Source organism: Cupressus sempervirens, chromosome 3, assembly GCF_028749045.1.
Source record: "Cupressus sempervirens isolate cs-2001-9-10 chromosome 3, ASM2874904v1, whole genome shotgun sequence".
In the NCBI taxonomy this organism is placed as follows: Eukaryota; Viridiplantae; Streptophyta; class Pinopsida; order Cupressales; family Cupressaceae; genus Cupressus; species Cupressus sempervirens.
The window spans coordinates 665,337,031-665,351,931 of NC_143120.1; the positions used below are offsets into that span (position 1 = coordinate 665,337,031).

At 35.9% G+C, this 14,901-nt stretch overlaps 1 protein-coding gene across 1 annotated transcript in view; it reads left to right on the forward strand.

Moving 5' to 3' along the window:
• Positions 1 to 709: 709 nt before the first annotated feature.
• LOC149568461 (uncharacterized) overlaps positions 710 to 14,901 on the forward strand; it is a 101,157-nt gene continuing 86,965 nt past the window's right edge. Inside the window, exons 1-4 of the mRNA XM_089821388.1 lie at positions 710 to 911; positions 1,057 to 1,372; positions 10,308 to 10,360; positions 10,494 to 10,543. Of these exons, the coding sequence (XP_089677514.1) occupies positions 849 to 911; positions 1,057 to 1,372; positions 10,308 to 10,360; positions 10,494 to 10,543 (482 nt within the window). The 5' untranslated portion in view covers positions 710 to 848. The remainder of the gene's footprint in view (positions 912 to 1,056; positions 1,373 to 10,307; positions 10,361 to 10,493; positions 10,544 to 14,901) is intronic.

The following is a 14,901-nucleotide window of genomic DNA, read 5'->3' on the forward strand; positions in this document are numbered from 1 at the left end:
TTTGAGTTAGCAAATGAAAGTCTAAAAGACCTTGAATGAAATTGTTGCCATTTCTACCACATATGATTCACAAAGGGATAGGGTGTGTCAATAGTTCTCAAGGTTAACATATCCATCAAAGGTCATCAAGTAAGGATTAATCGTTCTTCTGTGAGAGTGTAACTATATGCGATGACCGAAAATAGGGGCATCCAAAGACTATAAATAGAGGAGAATCTTAGAAGACTTCATGTTCAAAAATGTTTAATCAAAGTAAAGTAATTCAATAATTTTTTTAACAAGGCAGATACAATTAATCCACATGATTTATCATTATAGCAACCATATTAGTGATTTCCTCAAAGACAATTACATATGAAAGAAAACCTTAATGATTCTAAATTCACAAAATTTACATATTGATTTATTAAACCATATTCTTATATACATTGATAATTAAGTTAATTTAATTTAATGAATAATTTTATTTATAACTATCATACTTTCGAATATTTTAACTAATACATAATTTTCTATCAACTTCATCCTTGCACCTCCTGAACTGAAAACACTACTTGTTTACTAGGCGTTTTAAGCTCTCCATAAAACCCTACTCTAATGTTGGATACAATCGGTTTGAGCCAAATCAGTGACGCGAGATTCATCTAATAATACGTGTTAGGTGTATTCACCCAAGGTTAAGTAATCCCTTAAATCCCTTGCGAGGTAAGTCGTAGGCTGGATACTTCAAACTCACAGCCACATACCAGCAAAACTTAGCAGAGCCCCTGCTCAAAACATTGAAAACATACAAATTGATTGCTCTCACAGAACAGAGAGTATGCTCTAGCTTCTGCATCAAATAGAGTATGATAAAAACTGCGACTGTCTCTGGCTATGCATTTCGTGTCAATTACTCATGCTTTCCTCAGGTATTCTACTTATTTTACGTTCATCCTTAATAAAAATAAATTACACATTTGCATTAGTCGTTTTGTTCTCCTAATTCTAGGCTGTTTCTTGTGTGAAGAGTAATACTATTCGACTGCTATAAATCTTTAATGTGAGTTTGTGCAGCTGCAAACAGTTGCAATGTTCATTACTCCACCTTTTGGAAACTTTACTCACCTCAAGAAAAGTAAACTGTGTTTCCAATGGAAGCAAGTTTCAAAAGTAGACAGACATTCTCTTGCAGCGATCCAGACCGCTACCGGGCTATCTGAAACTACCTTTGAAGAGCAAAATTTGGGACGCGATGTGCAGGATGACTGTGGGTATGGTTACAGTGAGGATGAGAAAGAACTTGACCCAAAGGAGGCTCAAAGGAGAATGAGAATTGGTAAAGCCAACAAGGGAAATGTGCCTTGGAACAAGGGCAGGAAGCATAGTCCAGGTATTTCATAATGAGAATGGTTCCCTCTTTTTTAAATTTCGTTGATAGGCAATATTTTAGCAGGGATTAGGGCAAGCGTTTTGTGCTTCATTTCACAAGTTTTTTAATCCACGAACAATTTGGAGTGAATACATACTGCGTCCCGTTAAGGCTTCTGTAGTCATGGATATCTGACAAACACTTATTGGCAGGTGCTGGTAATATAAAAGAAGCCTCGCTTCGTTGGACTGCTTCCTCAAAACACATTCAATTCTTAGACCTATGTGAATCTGGAAACTGACTCTGACATCTCACCGAATCTACGGCATTAAAAGAATTGAATGTGTTTTGAGGAGGCAGTCCAACGAAGCGGGGATACTTTTAATATTACCAGCACCTGCCAGTAAGCCTTTTGCTGTATATATTTAATTATTTGTTAAATTATCCAAATCACGCGTAATGTCCATATGTGGTAAAAATTTGGCAATGCGATTGCAAAAGAGTGCATGGCTGAAAAAGAATGCAATGATAATTAATACTACGTTTCTAACTAAAGAATATGAAGCTCTTGAAGAAATAAGATTCAAAGAAACAAAAACATGGAGTAGCAATGCTTTCCGAACCTGTGTGAAGCAACTGTTCTCGCACTGTTCAAGTCCAGAAAAAATTGATGACAGGCTTCATATGGATCCTTCAAAGTGCAGCTGAGATGGGCAGTTTTTGTGAAAATTTCTATTGCAGTCACTGATTATTAATCTCCTATCGTAAATGATTATTAAACTGCTGAAAATAAATTCCCAACTAATATCGAAAAATAACACAACTGCAACTTCACTTATAAAATACGGAAAAAAATTCACAACACAAAGAACACAATGTTTTTGGACAAATCGTTCCTGGAGAAACCCTTAAGGGAAAACCAGTTCTACAAATGAGGAAATTATATTAACTTCAGCAAATCAAGAGATACAAAATTCCTTGCCTCTCACTGGCAAAACTCAGACAACCTCCTAATTTTTCCTGCTGATATTCCTCCGCTGTTATCCCCAACGCAATCACTACGCCCTTGCTAACACTGCAAGACTGTTTACTATCACTGCAAACTCATTTGCTAACACTGCAAATGCTTTCACAAACTTCTTGTTCTCCAAATGCCCCCCAACCCCCTTTTATACTACTCCTGTTGGAAAACCAACAGCCGAGATTGATTCTCAATCGATGGTCGAGATTAAAACAACTTAACAGCCCTAACAGAGTTGGTTTCTAGTTGCTTCCAAAAGTGGTCAATTAATTAACAAATATTTGTCTCTAATCTAACCAATTAGTTAGCAAAACAATTACCTGCTAAATAATAGCATATGGACGAACAATTGTCCAAAGCTAACTAAACTAACACTCCCTCTTAGCAAGGAAGCTGTTTTGCATGACACCTAACTTATCTTTGAAGAAGATGAATTTTGCCTTCTCCAATGCCTTAATCAGAATGTCTGGTATTTGCTCCTCTGTAGGTATGTACTGTAGTTGAACAACCCCTCGTTGTACACAATCTTTGATGAAGTCATATATGATGTCTATATGATTAGACCTATCATGAAATACTGGATTCTCAAACAACTTAATGCAACTTTGATTATCGTAGTGTATCACAATAGTCTCAATCTTTTGACCAAACAAGGCTACTGACAACTTTCAAAGCCATATAGCTTCACATGTTGCCATGCTAGCTGATATGTATTCCGCTTCTGCTGAACTCAAAGCCACAAACTTTTGCTTCCTGTTGAACCAAGATATAACTCCTGATCCCAAATTGAAACAACACCTTGAAGTGCTCCTTTTGTCTATTGTACTTCCTGCCCAATCTGCATCAGTATAGCCTATCAATCTGATACCTTCACCTCGAACATATTTGATCCGATACTTAATTGTACCACGCAAGTAATACAATATATGCTTGGCTGCTGTCCAATGCACTGTCTTTGGTTCAACCATGAATTGATTAAGTGAGTTCACTACAAAAGCAATATTTGGCCTGCTGTTGACCAAGTACATAAGTGAACCAATCAACTGCCTATATAAAGTGGGATCTATATCCTCCTCCTTAGATGTATCTACCCTCCTCTAATTCGTGATCATGGGTGTAGACATGGCTTTGCAATCCTCCATCTTAAATCTCTTCAAGATTTCAATGCAATATTTCCTTTGACCAAAGAAAATCTCTCCATCTATTTGCCACACCTCCATGCCTAGAAAGTAGTACATAAGTCCTAAATCCTTCATCTCAAACTCTTTTGCAAGGTCCCTATTGCAATCCTCTATGAGCCCTAGTGCACTTGTAAGAAATAGGTCGTCCACATAAAGAAAAAGAATGAGAACTTCACCCCCAAGCATCAAGTAGTAGAGGTTAGCATCCACTTCACTCTTCAGAAAGCCCATTTCCTGCAAGTATGTATCAATGCGCTCATTCCACGTTATGGGAGCTTGCTTGAGTCTTTATAAGGCTTTCTTCAATCTGTACACGTGGGTCTCCTTATTGTGTGCTACAAAGCCTTCTAGTTGCTCTATGTATACCTCCTTTAACTCACCATTGAGGAAGGCTGTCTTGACATCCATCTGATGGATCTGCCATCCCGTCTGTGCTGCAAATGAGATCACAGCTCGTATAGAAGTATACCTGGCCACTGGTGCAAATGTCTCCACATAGTCTATTCCCTCCTTCTGAGAGAACCCCTTGGCCACGAACTTTGCCTTGTATTTCTCGATGCTACCATTTGCACCGTGCTTTATCTTATAGATCTAGCGTGATCCAACTACTGCTCTATCTATTGGTTTAGGCACTACTCCCCACACATCATTCTGCATAATTGAGTTATACTCCTCAACCATAGCATCCTGCCATACTTGATGTCGTGCAACCTCCTGATAGTTGGAAGGTTCACTATCTACCAATTGACTAACTAATGCCACATAGTCATTGAACTTCGTTGGTTATCTACGCTCTCTAGTACTCTTCCTAGGAGCTCCCACAAATTCTTGAGTATCCCTTTGTGTCTCTTGAACCTCACGGTTCCTGCTGCCAACTGTAGAGGATGAAATATCAACCTCTAAGTCTTCTAGATGCATTTCTTGTTGTACCTGTTGCTCCATGCTCTGTGAAACTTCACCACCTAAGCTTACACTTGTATTGGTAACTGTACTTGTGCTTTTTGGCCCTTGACTAGGCCTTGGAGCTTCTGTTGGTTGCTCACTCTAATCATCTATTGGCAAATCTCTGGACCTTCTACATGCCTTGTCCTCCATGAACTTAACATCATGTTTGACAATAATTCTTTTGGTCCCGGAAATAAAAATCCAATATGCCTTTGAGGTTTCACTGCACCCAACAAAGTACCCCCTCTTTGCAGTCTCATCTAACTTGGTACGTATATCTCTTGGAATATGACAATATGTCAAACTCCCAAATATTTTGAAGTGACCAACATCTGGCTTCTTTCCTTTGAAAGCTTCTTTTTTTGTCATCTTCCCTAGTACCTTGTTTGGAACCCTATTCTGAATGTAGACTGCTATACTACATGCCTTTGCTATAAATAGTGGGGCATGCCTTGGTCATGCAGCATAGCTCTTGCCGCCTTCGATATAAAATGATTCTTCCTCTCAGCAACTGCATTCTGCTGTGGATTGTAAGGAACAATCCACTCTCTCTTGATTCCTTCTCTTGTATAGAACTCTTGGAAGTTATTTCCTTTGTATTTGCCTCCATTGTGTGACCAAAGAACCTTTATCTTCCTTCTTGTCAAGTTCTCCACAAGAACCTTGAACTCTTGGAACTAACTAAAAACCTCATCCTTTGTCTTCAAGAAGTATATCCAGATCTTTCTGGAGAAATCATCGATAAAAGTAACATAGTACTCATATCCTCTAAGAGATTATGTTGACATCGGTCAACAAACATTTGAATGTACTAGATCAGAACACCTTCAAATTTGGTGTCACACCTTGGAAAAGATGCTTTCACAAACTTCCCCAACACATATCCCTTACACATCATCATGCTCTGTACTCACTTTTGGAACACCTGTCACTGTCTCACGAAGCAATTTGAGTGCTCCATGATGAATATGGCCCATCCTCCTATGCCATAGCTCTCCAAGATCTCTAGGATTATTGCTGCTCATGAGTGCCTTAGGAGTATCAAACTACAACCTATAAAGGCGACCACTCCTAACTCCAATAGTTATGGTTGATTTCCAATCCTTGTGCTTAATCAACACTTGTGTCCCTCGAAAGAGTACATTATACTGCCTATCCTAAAGAACAAATACAGAAATCAAATTCATACCTATGCGTGGCACACGCAACACATCATGAAGTGGAATTATCTTTCCATTCTCCCTCTAAAACTGAACAGTCCCTTTCCCAATTGGGTTGAGTTTGGACAAGTTTCCCATAAAAATCTGGATATTGGTGTCCTCCTCCTTATAACTGGAGAAGTACTCTCTAACTCCTGTCATATGAAATGACGCCCCACTATCTATATACCAGATAGTCTGTGAGGTTGAGCTCACCATACAAACTGTAAGTGCAAACTCATCTTCCATTCTACTGGAGAGTTCTTCTGCACTTGCTGAAGCTGCCGCTTGCTTCCTTTCTGGGCAATCACTGACACAGTGACCATACTCATGACAACCAAAGCACTTGACCTTAGAAAGGTCCTTCTTCTTTTCACTTCGTGAATTTGATCCTTTGCTAGACACCTTCATTGCTGGACCCCTTCTAGGGCAACGTTTTCCTGTTCCACCACACTTTTCTGACTCTTGTTGGTCCCATTGACAAGTCATAGTCTAAACTCCTCCTAAGTGAAATTAGTCCATAGTTGATCCCAACTTGGTAAGAGGATTGCCAACTTGAACAAAGACACTCCATTGTTTAGTAAACCCATTTAGGGCTATTCTCACTAGCTCGTCATCACTAGGGCTATCTCCAACAACTTCTAACTCATCCTTGACAAGTCTAAGCCCGGTTAACAAGATTCAAGAAGAGTTGGCAGATTAACGGATTTCCGAATGATTCATTGATTAACAGAGGAACAAATGTGTTCCTTATAAAGAATTACAAGGACGTTGTTTCTAAAAGAAACAACGTAGACTGAAGACGAAATTAGAAACAAAACTAGAGACAGGATAGGAAACATTCCTATCTGGACTGAAGAAAAAAGAGACGAGATAGGAAACATTCCTATCTAGACTGAAAGACGGACTACAAACAAGTAGTTGACTATTATAGAAAGTATAAGATATTATCTTAATAATCTCCAACAACTTCTAACTCATCCTTGACAAGTCTAAGCCCGGTGAGGTAACTTGTGACGTCTTCTCCTTGGTTATCTGGGTATTCTTCATCGTCTCTCTGAGAATCATCTTCCTATTGGTGGTAGCATTTTGGTACAGATTCAGAATGACGTCCCACATCTTCTTCACTATATCTAACTCGGAGATATGTGGAACAATATGATCCTTGACACCATCAAGCATTATCATCCTCGCCTTGGCATCTTCCTTCTTGTATGTTGCAAGCTGTGTAGCATCTGTAGGTATAGCTATACTAGTGGTAGCATAATCTTTGATACCATTCTCTTCCAACAATAAAGAAAGTTGGGCCTTCTAGACACCAAAATTCGAGGCACCATTGAATCTGCCCTGATCTCTCAAACCAACTGAAGCCATCTCAAGGGATCAAAACAATAATAAATCTAAAGAGATTAATCTAGGTTTCATAAACCCTGAATTGCTTTCCCAGGGAAAAACTCTTCTACCCTCAACACCGCTTTGATACCATGTGAAAATTCCTATTGCAGTCACTGATTATTAATCTCCTATTGTAAACGATTATTAAACTGCCGACAATAAATTCCCAGCTAATATCGAAAAATAACACAACCACAACTTCACTTATAAAATATGGAAAGAAATTCACAACAGAAAGAACACAATGTTTTTGGACAAATCGTCCTTGGAAAAACCCCCAAGGGAAAACTAGTTCTACAGATGAGGAAATTATATTAACTTCAGCAAATCAAGAGATACAAAATTCCTTGCCTCTCATTGGCAGAACTCAGACAACCTCCTAATTTCTCATGCTGATATTCCTCCGCTGTTATCTCCAACGCTATCATTGCAAGACTGTTTGCTATCATTGTAAATGCTTCTACAAACTTCTTGTTCTCCAAATGCCCCCCCCCGACCCCTTTTTATACTACTTTTGTTGGAAAACCAACGGCCGAGATTGATTCTCAATTGACGGTCGAGATTAAAACAACTTAACAACCCTAACCTAGTTGGTTTCTAGTTGCTTCCAAAAGTGGTCAATTAATTAACAAATATTTGTCTCTAATCTAACCAATTAGTTAGCAAAACAATTGCTTGCTAAATTATAGCATATGGACGAACAGCTGTCCAAAGCTAACTAAACTAACAGTTTTTCGCTGATCTTGTATAGGGTGTTTGGTACCAATTTTTTTCATGACTCGAGCCAGCAGAAAGTATGAACTGTAATTTCTACTCTGTTGCTTATACTTTGAGTCTCATAAAATTACAATTAAATAATTTGGGAGGAGACTATCAAAATATTCTAAACTAAATTCAGGCTGTCAGCAATAAAATTTCTCAAGTTAGTGCTGTAAACTTTTAATCCCACTGCCATAGCTGCTGGCAATGCCCCTTCAAACAGTAACCTCTCTGACTTCTGCATTTCCACTTCCAGGATAATCACGTTACGGGGTGATAGCCTCCTCAGTGGTATCAACTTCTATGTCATACAAAAGGTAATGTAAGATTAGTATTCAATAATAAAAACAAACAAATGACAAGATATGATAAATACTTGAATAATAAACATTTAATAAACAGTAAACTATAAATGTGAGTTTAATTGGCATGATTTAATATATCCGATCAAGCAATATCTATCAAACGAATCCAGAATATATTTGATCAAGTTTTTTGCTGTACGTCAAAGCTACTTTAAGGAACATCTGTAAGCAGCGGACTAGGTAAGGTTCAGTCTTTTTATTGCTGTTTTTGCACATTAAACATTTAAAAAGATTTTCGTTTAGCGAGGCTCTAGGCTCAAATGCTAATTCATGCTTTTTAGGATGTCTGAGTGTATACTTTGGCTCCAGAGAACTATCTAGCAGAAGATATGCACTGGTTTCTGGAGGCCAGTGAATCTGTATCAAAAGAAAATTACACATATTTGCTAGAGGAATCTCTCCAGCTCCACAAGTGGTGAAATCCCAACAGTCTTATCTTTGCATACTTGAACATAAAATTTGCCTTCTCCGATTGGTCTTCTGCTTGAACAAGAAGACTTTCCCTGTCAATTGGGCTTCTTCTCAAACAAGAGGATTTTCTCTACCCGGGGGTTGGAAGAGCAAATTTGTTTTGGTTTTACCATTTTTTTTTTTGAACCTTCGTAGTGATTTCTGTTGGAAGATTCTATTAGAGACAAATCCAATTAATTTTGAAGGATGAAAAAATATGTGAAGCCCTAACTGACAAATTCGTATAACTGAGGGATACTTTTAATACAGATTGTTAGAGTAAAATCGAAATGTGGTTTCCCTAGTTGTTTTAAACTTTTAAGTATAAATTGCCTTATCTCAAAAAATGAATCTTATTTGCTAAATGAAACTTTCGAAACATTATAATTTGGTTGTTTACAGTGGCCATATACTTAAAACAATTTATGCTAAATATTTCCGAACAATAGCATAGTAAACAAAACAATATCCTGCTATAAACTTATGCAAAGGCCTTAGGACATGGGTCAAAGTAGATTATTGATTGCATTAGGAACGGGAACTGGAAATCACATAATTTTGTGTGAAGTTTCATCACATCTCTTTTAACTCAGCAAATTCTTTATCATTTCTCCATTAAAAATTTCAATAATAAAAAATAAAGTTAATGAAAATAAACGATGTGGAAGATTGACTTTATTGAGCTGTAGCTAACACTAGCTGACTTTTATAACACAACACTATGCAAAATGGAATTATAATATTATATCAGTCCTGATTCATGAATTTCATTTTTTTAAACCTGTCCTGTACGGTGGCACCCATACTGCTATTTTAGCTATTATAATTTATGTGCATGTTTATTCTAGCCTAAGACTGGGAAGTTGGCAGCAAGGAAGAGCAATTTATGTGCATGTTTATTCAGACCTTGTACATAACCCAAATATTGCTGTCTAAAAGGGGCCGGAAGCTATCAGAACTCACATTCCTGTAATTAATGACTACTCTTCTTTATCCACTTAAGTAGCCTCATTATCTGTAGCATCTTTCCTAGTATAAGTCAAGCCTGGGTTCTGAAATATAACTGTTTACTTCCCATTTTGGCCATCAACATACTTGTTTTTTAAATCCCTATTTTTTATATTTGTTCAACCAAGTCATCATATTTCCAACCATTTCAATCAATCAGCTTTCAAGTATGCATATTAATTTGTATCTCCCGGTGTTAGTGGTGTGTAAAACTTTCATTGGCTGATTACAGTCACTGAAACATTATTATTATTTTTTTTGTACAACCTTTTTTAATATATGCATAAGTTAGGCAAGCTCTACTCAATCTTAACACATAATAATAATTAATCTAAACAAATTATAATAAACAATCTAGACTTCTGCCCATTACCTATCAAAAAAAAAGAAAAGAAAAAAAAAAAAAAAAAATATATATATATATATATATATATGCATAAGTTACTTGAAACCTGACCTGGTCCTAATCCAGGCTCGTGTTGATGAATAGGTTTACATTTATCATTTTGATCACAAGGAGAATTGAAGGTGTATTTTATTCTCATTTTGGTTGTATCAGACACAGCACAGAAAATTTGTAGCTGTAATTTTACGCCATCCAATATAACTGTCTTTCATTTTTCTTATTTGCAGAGACACTTGCACGTATCAAGGAGAGAACCAAACAAGCTATGCAAAACCCCAAGGTGATGTCATGTAAGAACTCGTAGTTGTGCTTGGAAATTGAACAATAATTCCTATTTTCTTAGTTTTAAATGCACAAAGAATTAGACATAAAGTTGACTAAGCTTTGGGTTGAATTGACACTTGAAATTGCAGGTGAGATTGAAGCTTGCAGAAGCACAGCGTTTACGAGCAACATCGGAAACGTAAGCTCCATTTGCTTAACTATCTTGATCTTGTTTAATCTCTCTCTCTCTCTCTCTCTCTCTCTATACATTAGACTGGGTATCTTAGAGTAGCCTATTATTTTGGTCTTATCAATAGTTTGCAAACTCTGGGAGACTGCAAGTACTCTCTGAAATGCTGATTACTTTCTATTTTTTTTGGCTGGGTATGTTTTCACAAATTTAACTCTCGCATTTTTATGGATGCAAAAAAACATGGTTAAAAATGTTGACACTGGTAAATTAACATACGTTTTTTACATCATGTTTTTGCTGTAACTGGTTAACATACATTTTTTACATGCTTTTTCTATAAAGTATAAACTATAAAGCCTTGCATTTTCTTTCTTGGGATGTTGATTTTCTAGTAAAATACATTTTATATTTTAATTTTACAAGAAAGTTATGTTTCCTTAAGAGATTTTAATTTTTAGTACATTCTAACTTGCCCAGTTTTTCCTCAGTTTTTGTCAAGTTTTTCCTCTCTGTGTCTGAGGCTGTGAACTATAGTCTTATCTATCCCATGTTCTTTTGAGCATTTGTCACATGTCCTGATTCTCAATAGAACTCCAGATATGTGACAGTTGGATCATTTTCTAATTTTCGTAAGCTTCTAATATTATGATGTGCCCTTAATTGTTAAACCTAAACAGTTTGTAAATGATGTTCACATACCATAATATTAATATACAACGTAATGATTATTGATTAAAATGGCTATAGGCTAACACGATTTTGGCTTGACCTGACTTAGTGTACAGACCCTTTAAAAAGATAATTTGGAGGATGTCTTACTAAATTGCTTATATGTGGGGATTGCATTTCTCCAAATTGGGAAGACAAATTGCAATCAGATGGATCTGTCTTGGAATTCTGAATTGTTTCACTGTCTTGGATTTTAATGTAAACTCCTTAAGAGCAGATGAAAATTTATGGAGACATCTCCAGTACATCTCAAAATTTTTGCAGCGGTGTATAACAATGCACAGAGTTTGTGGGGGTTTCTTTAATTGGAACTTATCTAATGGGGAAATGACAGGATTTTGTGAAATTTACGACTTCACTTTTAATAGTTTCTGGATGGTTGCAAGGAAATATGGACTTTTGAAGAAACATAAAATGGGTTTACAGGGAAATGACAAAATACAAACGTTGGTGTTCAGAAATACAAAAAATTACTGATTTATATATGAAACTTAATGAGGATGCTTCATACACATTCACCATTACGTTCTGTAGATCAGGAAAATCAGGGGTTAGATATAAGACACAATTGGCCAGCCATGAAAGCTATACAGTTGTGTTAATCAACAATCATGAGACAACCATTAAGACTATTGAAACTAAATTCATAAATTAATGAAAAGCACAAATTGAAACTTTTGCAAACCCTTCATTCCACTCTACTGTTTTTCTTTCTCCTCTAATTGGATGTTGCTCTCTATTTTGACAAATGCTCAAATATGGGGAAAAAAGGGATAATTTTGACGACATAATGGTGAGGATACTAGGAGAATTGTGGTTAGCTAATAAGTAATTGAGAACCCAATTTATAGATTTCCAACTTGAATTAAACGGTCAGGATAAAAACAATGGACTAACAAGATTGCATAAAGACGAGTAGAGGATTCTGATTGGACAAGTGAAAAGGAAGGGCCAAAGGTCAACAATAAAATGAAAATAATAAAACCTACTTATTACTTCCTTCCAAAATGAGAAAAGGACAGGCAAACATTTCTTATTTAATTGTGACAAAAAATGACAAAAGGCATAAATAAATTTCAAGGGGACATGCTAGGACATAGGAGAAGCAATTGAATGATAATTCTCCTAGGGACATTAATGACCTGGATTAAATAATTGTAGAGTTATTAATTAGACAAGCGATAAAATGTGATGACATGATAAAAAATAGATGACAAGATAAAGGAACAATTAATTGATCAAAATTGGTAAAAAATTCAAACAAATGACCAAGACTAGACATACGACACATTGAAAATTAGAGTCATAGATGTTTACCATTTGTAGGTGCCTACATTTTGCCCTTCTTTGAGACAATGCAATTTTTAGCATTGTTTTAAAGAAAAATTGAGAAAAGTTGCATTTAAAAGTTGGCTTGGATACAGGAGGCTATAATAGTAGGAACAATAGGATCATTTAGAAAATAAGATCTCGTGGTTGACACGGAGGAGGAAGACATGGACATGAAGGGATGGAGGGATCTTAAGGATGATGGGTTCTTGTGGTGGACATGAAGATGAAGGGGTGCTTTGATCTTGACTTGGAAGGGGATCATGAGATTCCATTTGAATTGTGTGTAGCTCTTGGTTTCGAATGGAATCATGTGAAAGAATGAAGGGACATCATGATCTTGCTTAGGAAGTGGAAGGTCGATGGCATTTGTGATGCAGAGTGGCAAGTAAAAGGTGATGGATTCCCACAAAACTTGTTCAAACCCACAAGGATCCTATTAGGCTCTAAGACACCTCAAAGGGCAAATCCCCACAAAACACTATCTATTGTCGCCAAATCTTCAAGATTGATTTGAAATAGGTCAAAAAGGTTAATCACATAGGTTTCAAGCAGATTCAACCCTTCAAGCTATGTCACAAGGTTCGTCGAATTTCATTCATGAAATTCGAAATCTTGCGAATTTTTAAAAACCCCAAAAAATTCATTTTCGTTCGCCAAAAATTCGTACATACTGGTCACCGCAACAACTCGATCTGTTGTTAATGGCTTTGGTTCTATCGTTGCCGCCTAAGGGCTTCCGCTCCTGACCTGCAACTCGGAATGTGGTGGACGCACCTTTTTTTTAAATTAGATTTTTTATAAACTTTATTTTTTAGGGTTGTTTATAATGATATAATTTATAATATTTTATTTATTTTGTATTAATGTTGAATATAACCATTTCATTATCAAACATTAATGTTAACATTTCATTATTAAATTTTAATATTTTGTTATATTTCTACACATTAGTTAGTAATATATGAAATTAACAACATTTGAATTTAAATTAAAATAATTATCTAGTCAATTATAAATATATTAAAATTTCTTTAGTTTATTTAATTTTTAAACCGAATTTAATTTAGTAGTTTTATTTTATTCAAAATTATGTTTAATTTTAAATATACTTTAATTAAATATTTGTGATTGCAATTTCTTGTGTGCGTTGTGGTTTATATTTATATTCTTGTATACATGTAATGATTTCTAATCTATTTAGCTATGTTTAATTATTTTAATAATTTAGAAGATATATTATTTATATTTTAAAATAAATAAATTATACAAAGGCGAATTTAATGTCGAATTTTTTTCGAACTTTTTACCTTGTCGAACTTCATCTGAATTTTATATTTCCCGAATTTGAACTCGAACTCGAACCTTGTGACTTAGCCTTCAAGCAACTCCAAGCAATCAATTTCACCTAAACTGCCAATTAGGCCTATGAGCCCCAATTAGCCCTCCAGTGGCTGTTTTCTCCACTTTTCACAAAACTTTTCCAAATGACTTGCAAAACCAATCACCATTCCAAATATCCTTTTGGGAGTTCTATAACATACTCAAAAATCAATATCAACTTCGTTGGAAAATGTGCCTGTAAACTTGACTGTTACTGGTTTTTAAGGGATAAAACATGAGGTTTTACAAAGCAACTATGCCAAATACTTATCCAAACTTCACCAAATTAATGGAATCATCATGTCTTGTGCCCAATTAGACAAATCCTTCATCAATTTCATCCTATGAGGACTTTTGATATGAAACCCCCCAATTCAAGCCTTAAAACCCTCAAAATCTAAGGTATCACCAATCTAGGTCAAGCACATACTTCCAGGATCCAAAACTCAGGATTCACCATCCACTCATCAAGTCTTCAAAGAATATCAAATAAAAAATACACCTTGTTAAGACAGATGTACGGCTGCATAACACCTAGCATTCATTTGGGTACCCAAATTTGTCCTTCCATCACTCAACTTTGGATTTTTTTTCACAATAACCTGCAAATCTTCACTTTCTTGCATTTTCATGGTTAGCTAGACATGTTAGAGCATTTAGGGTCCATCCTATGGATCAGATGTACAAAGATAGGATGGTACCCTCATTTTCTATTGGAAAATCAAAGCAAAACTCACAGTTTCAGTGTGACAGCAGTTGTAAAACTTGTAATAAACTATCAAATGATATGAAACAGACTCAAGATGGATGCAAAACCTCACAATATTGCCTTATCAGCAAAAATGAAAGGTTACACCATCAAATATACTTCAAATAAGCAAGAAAAACTCAGAAATCTTATTCAAATTTTGGCTGTTCGTACA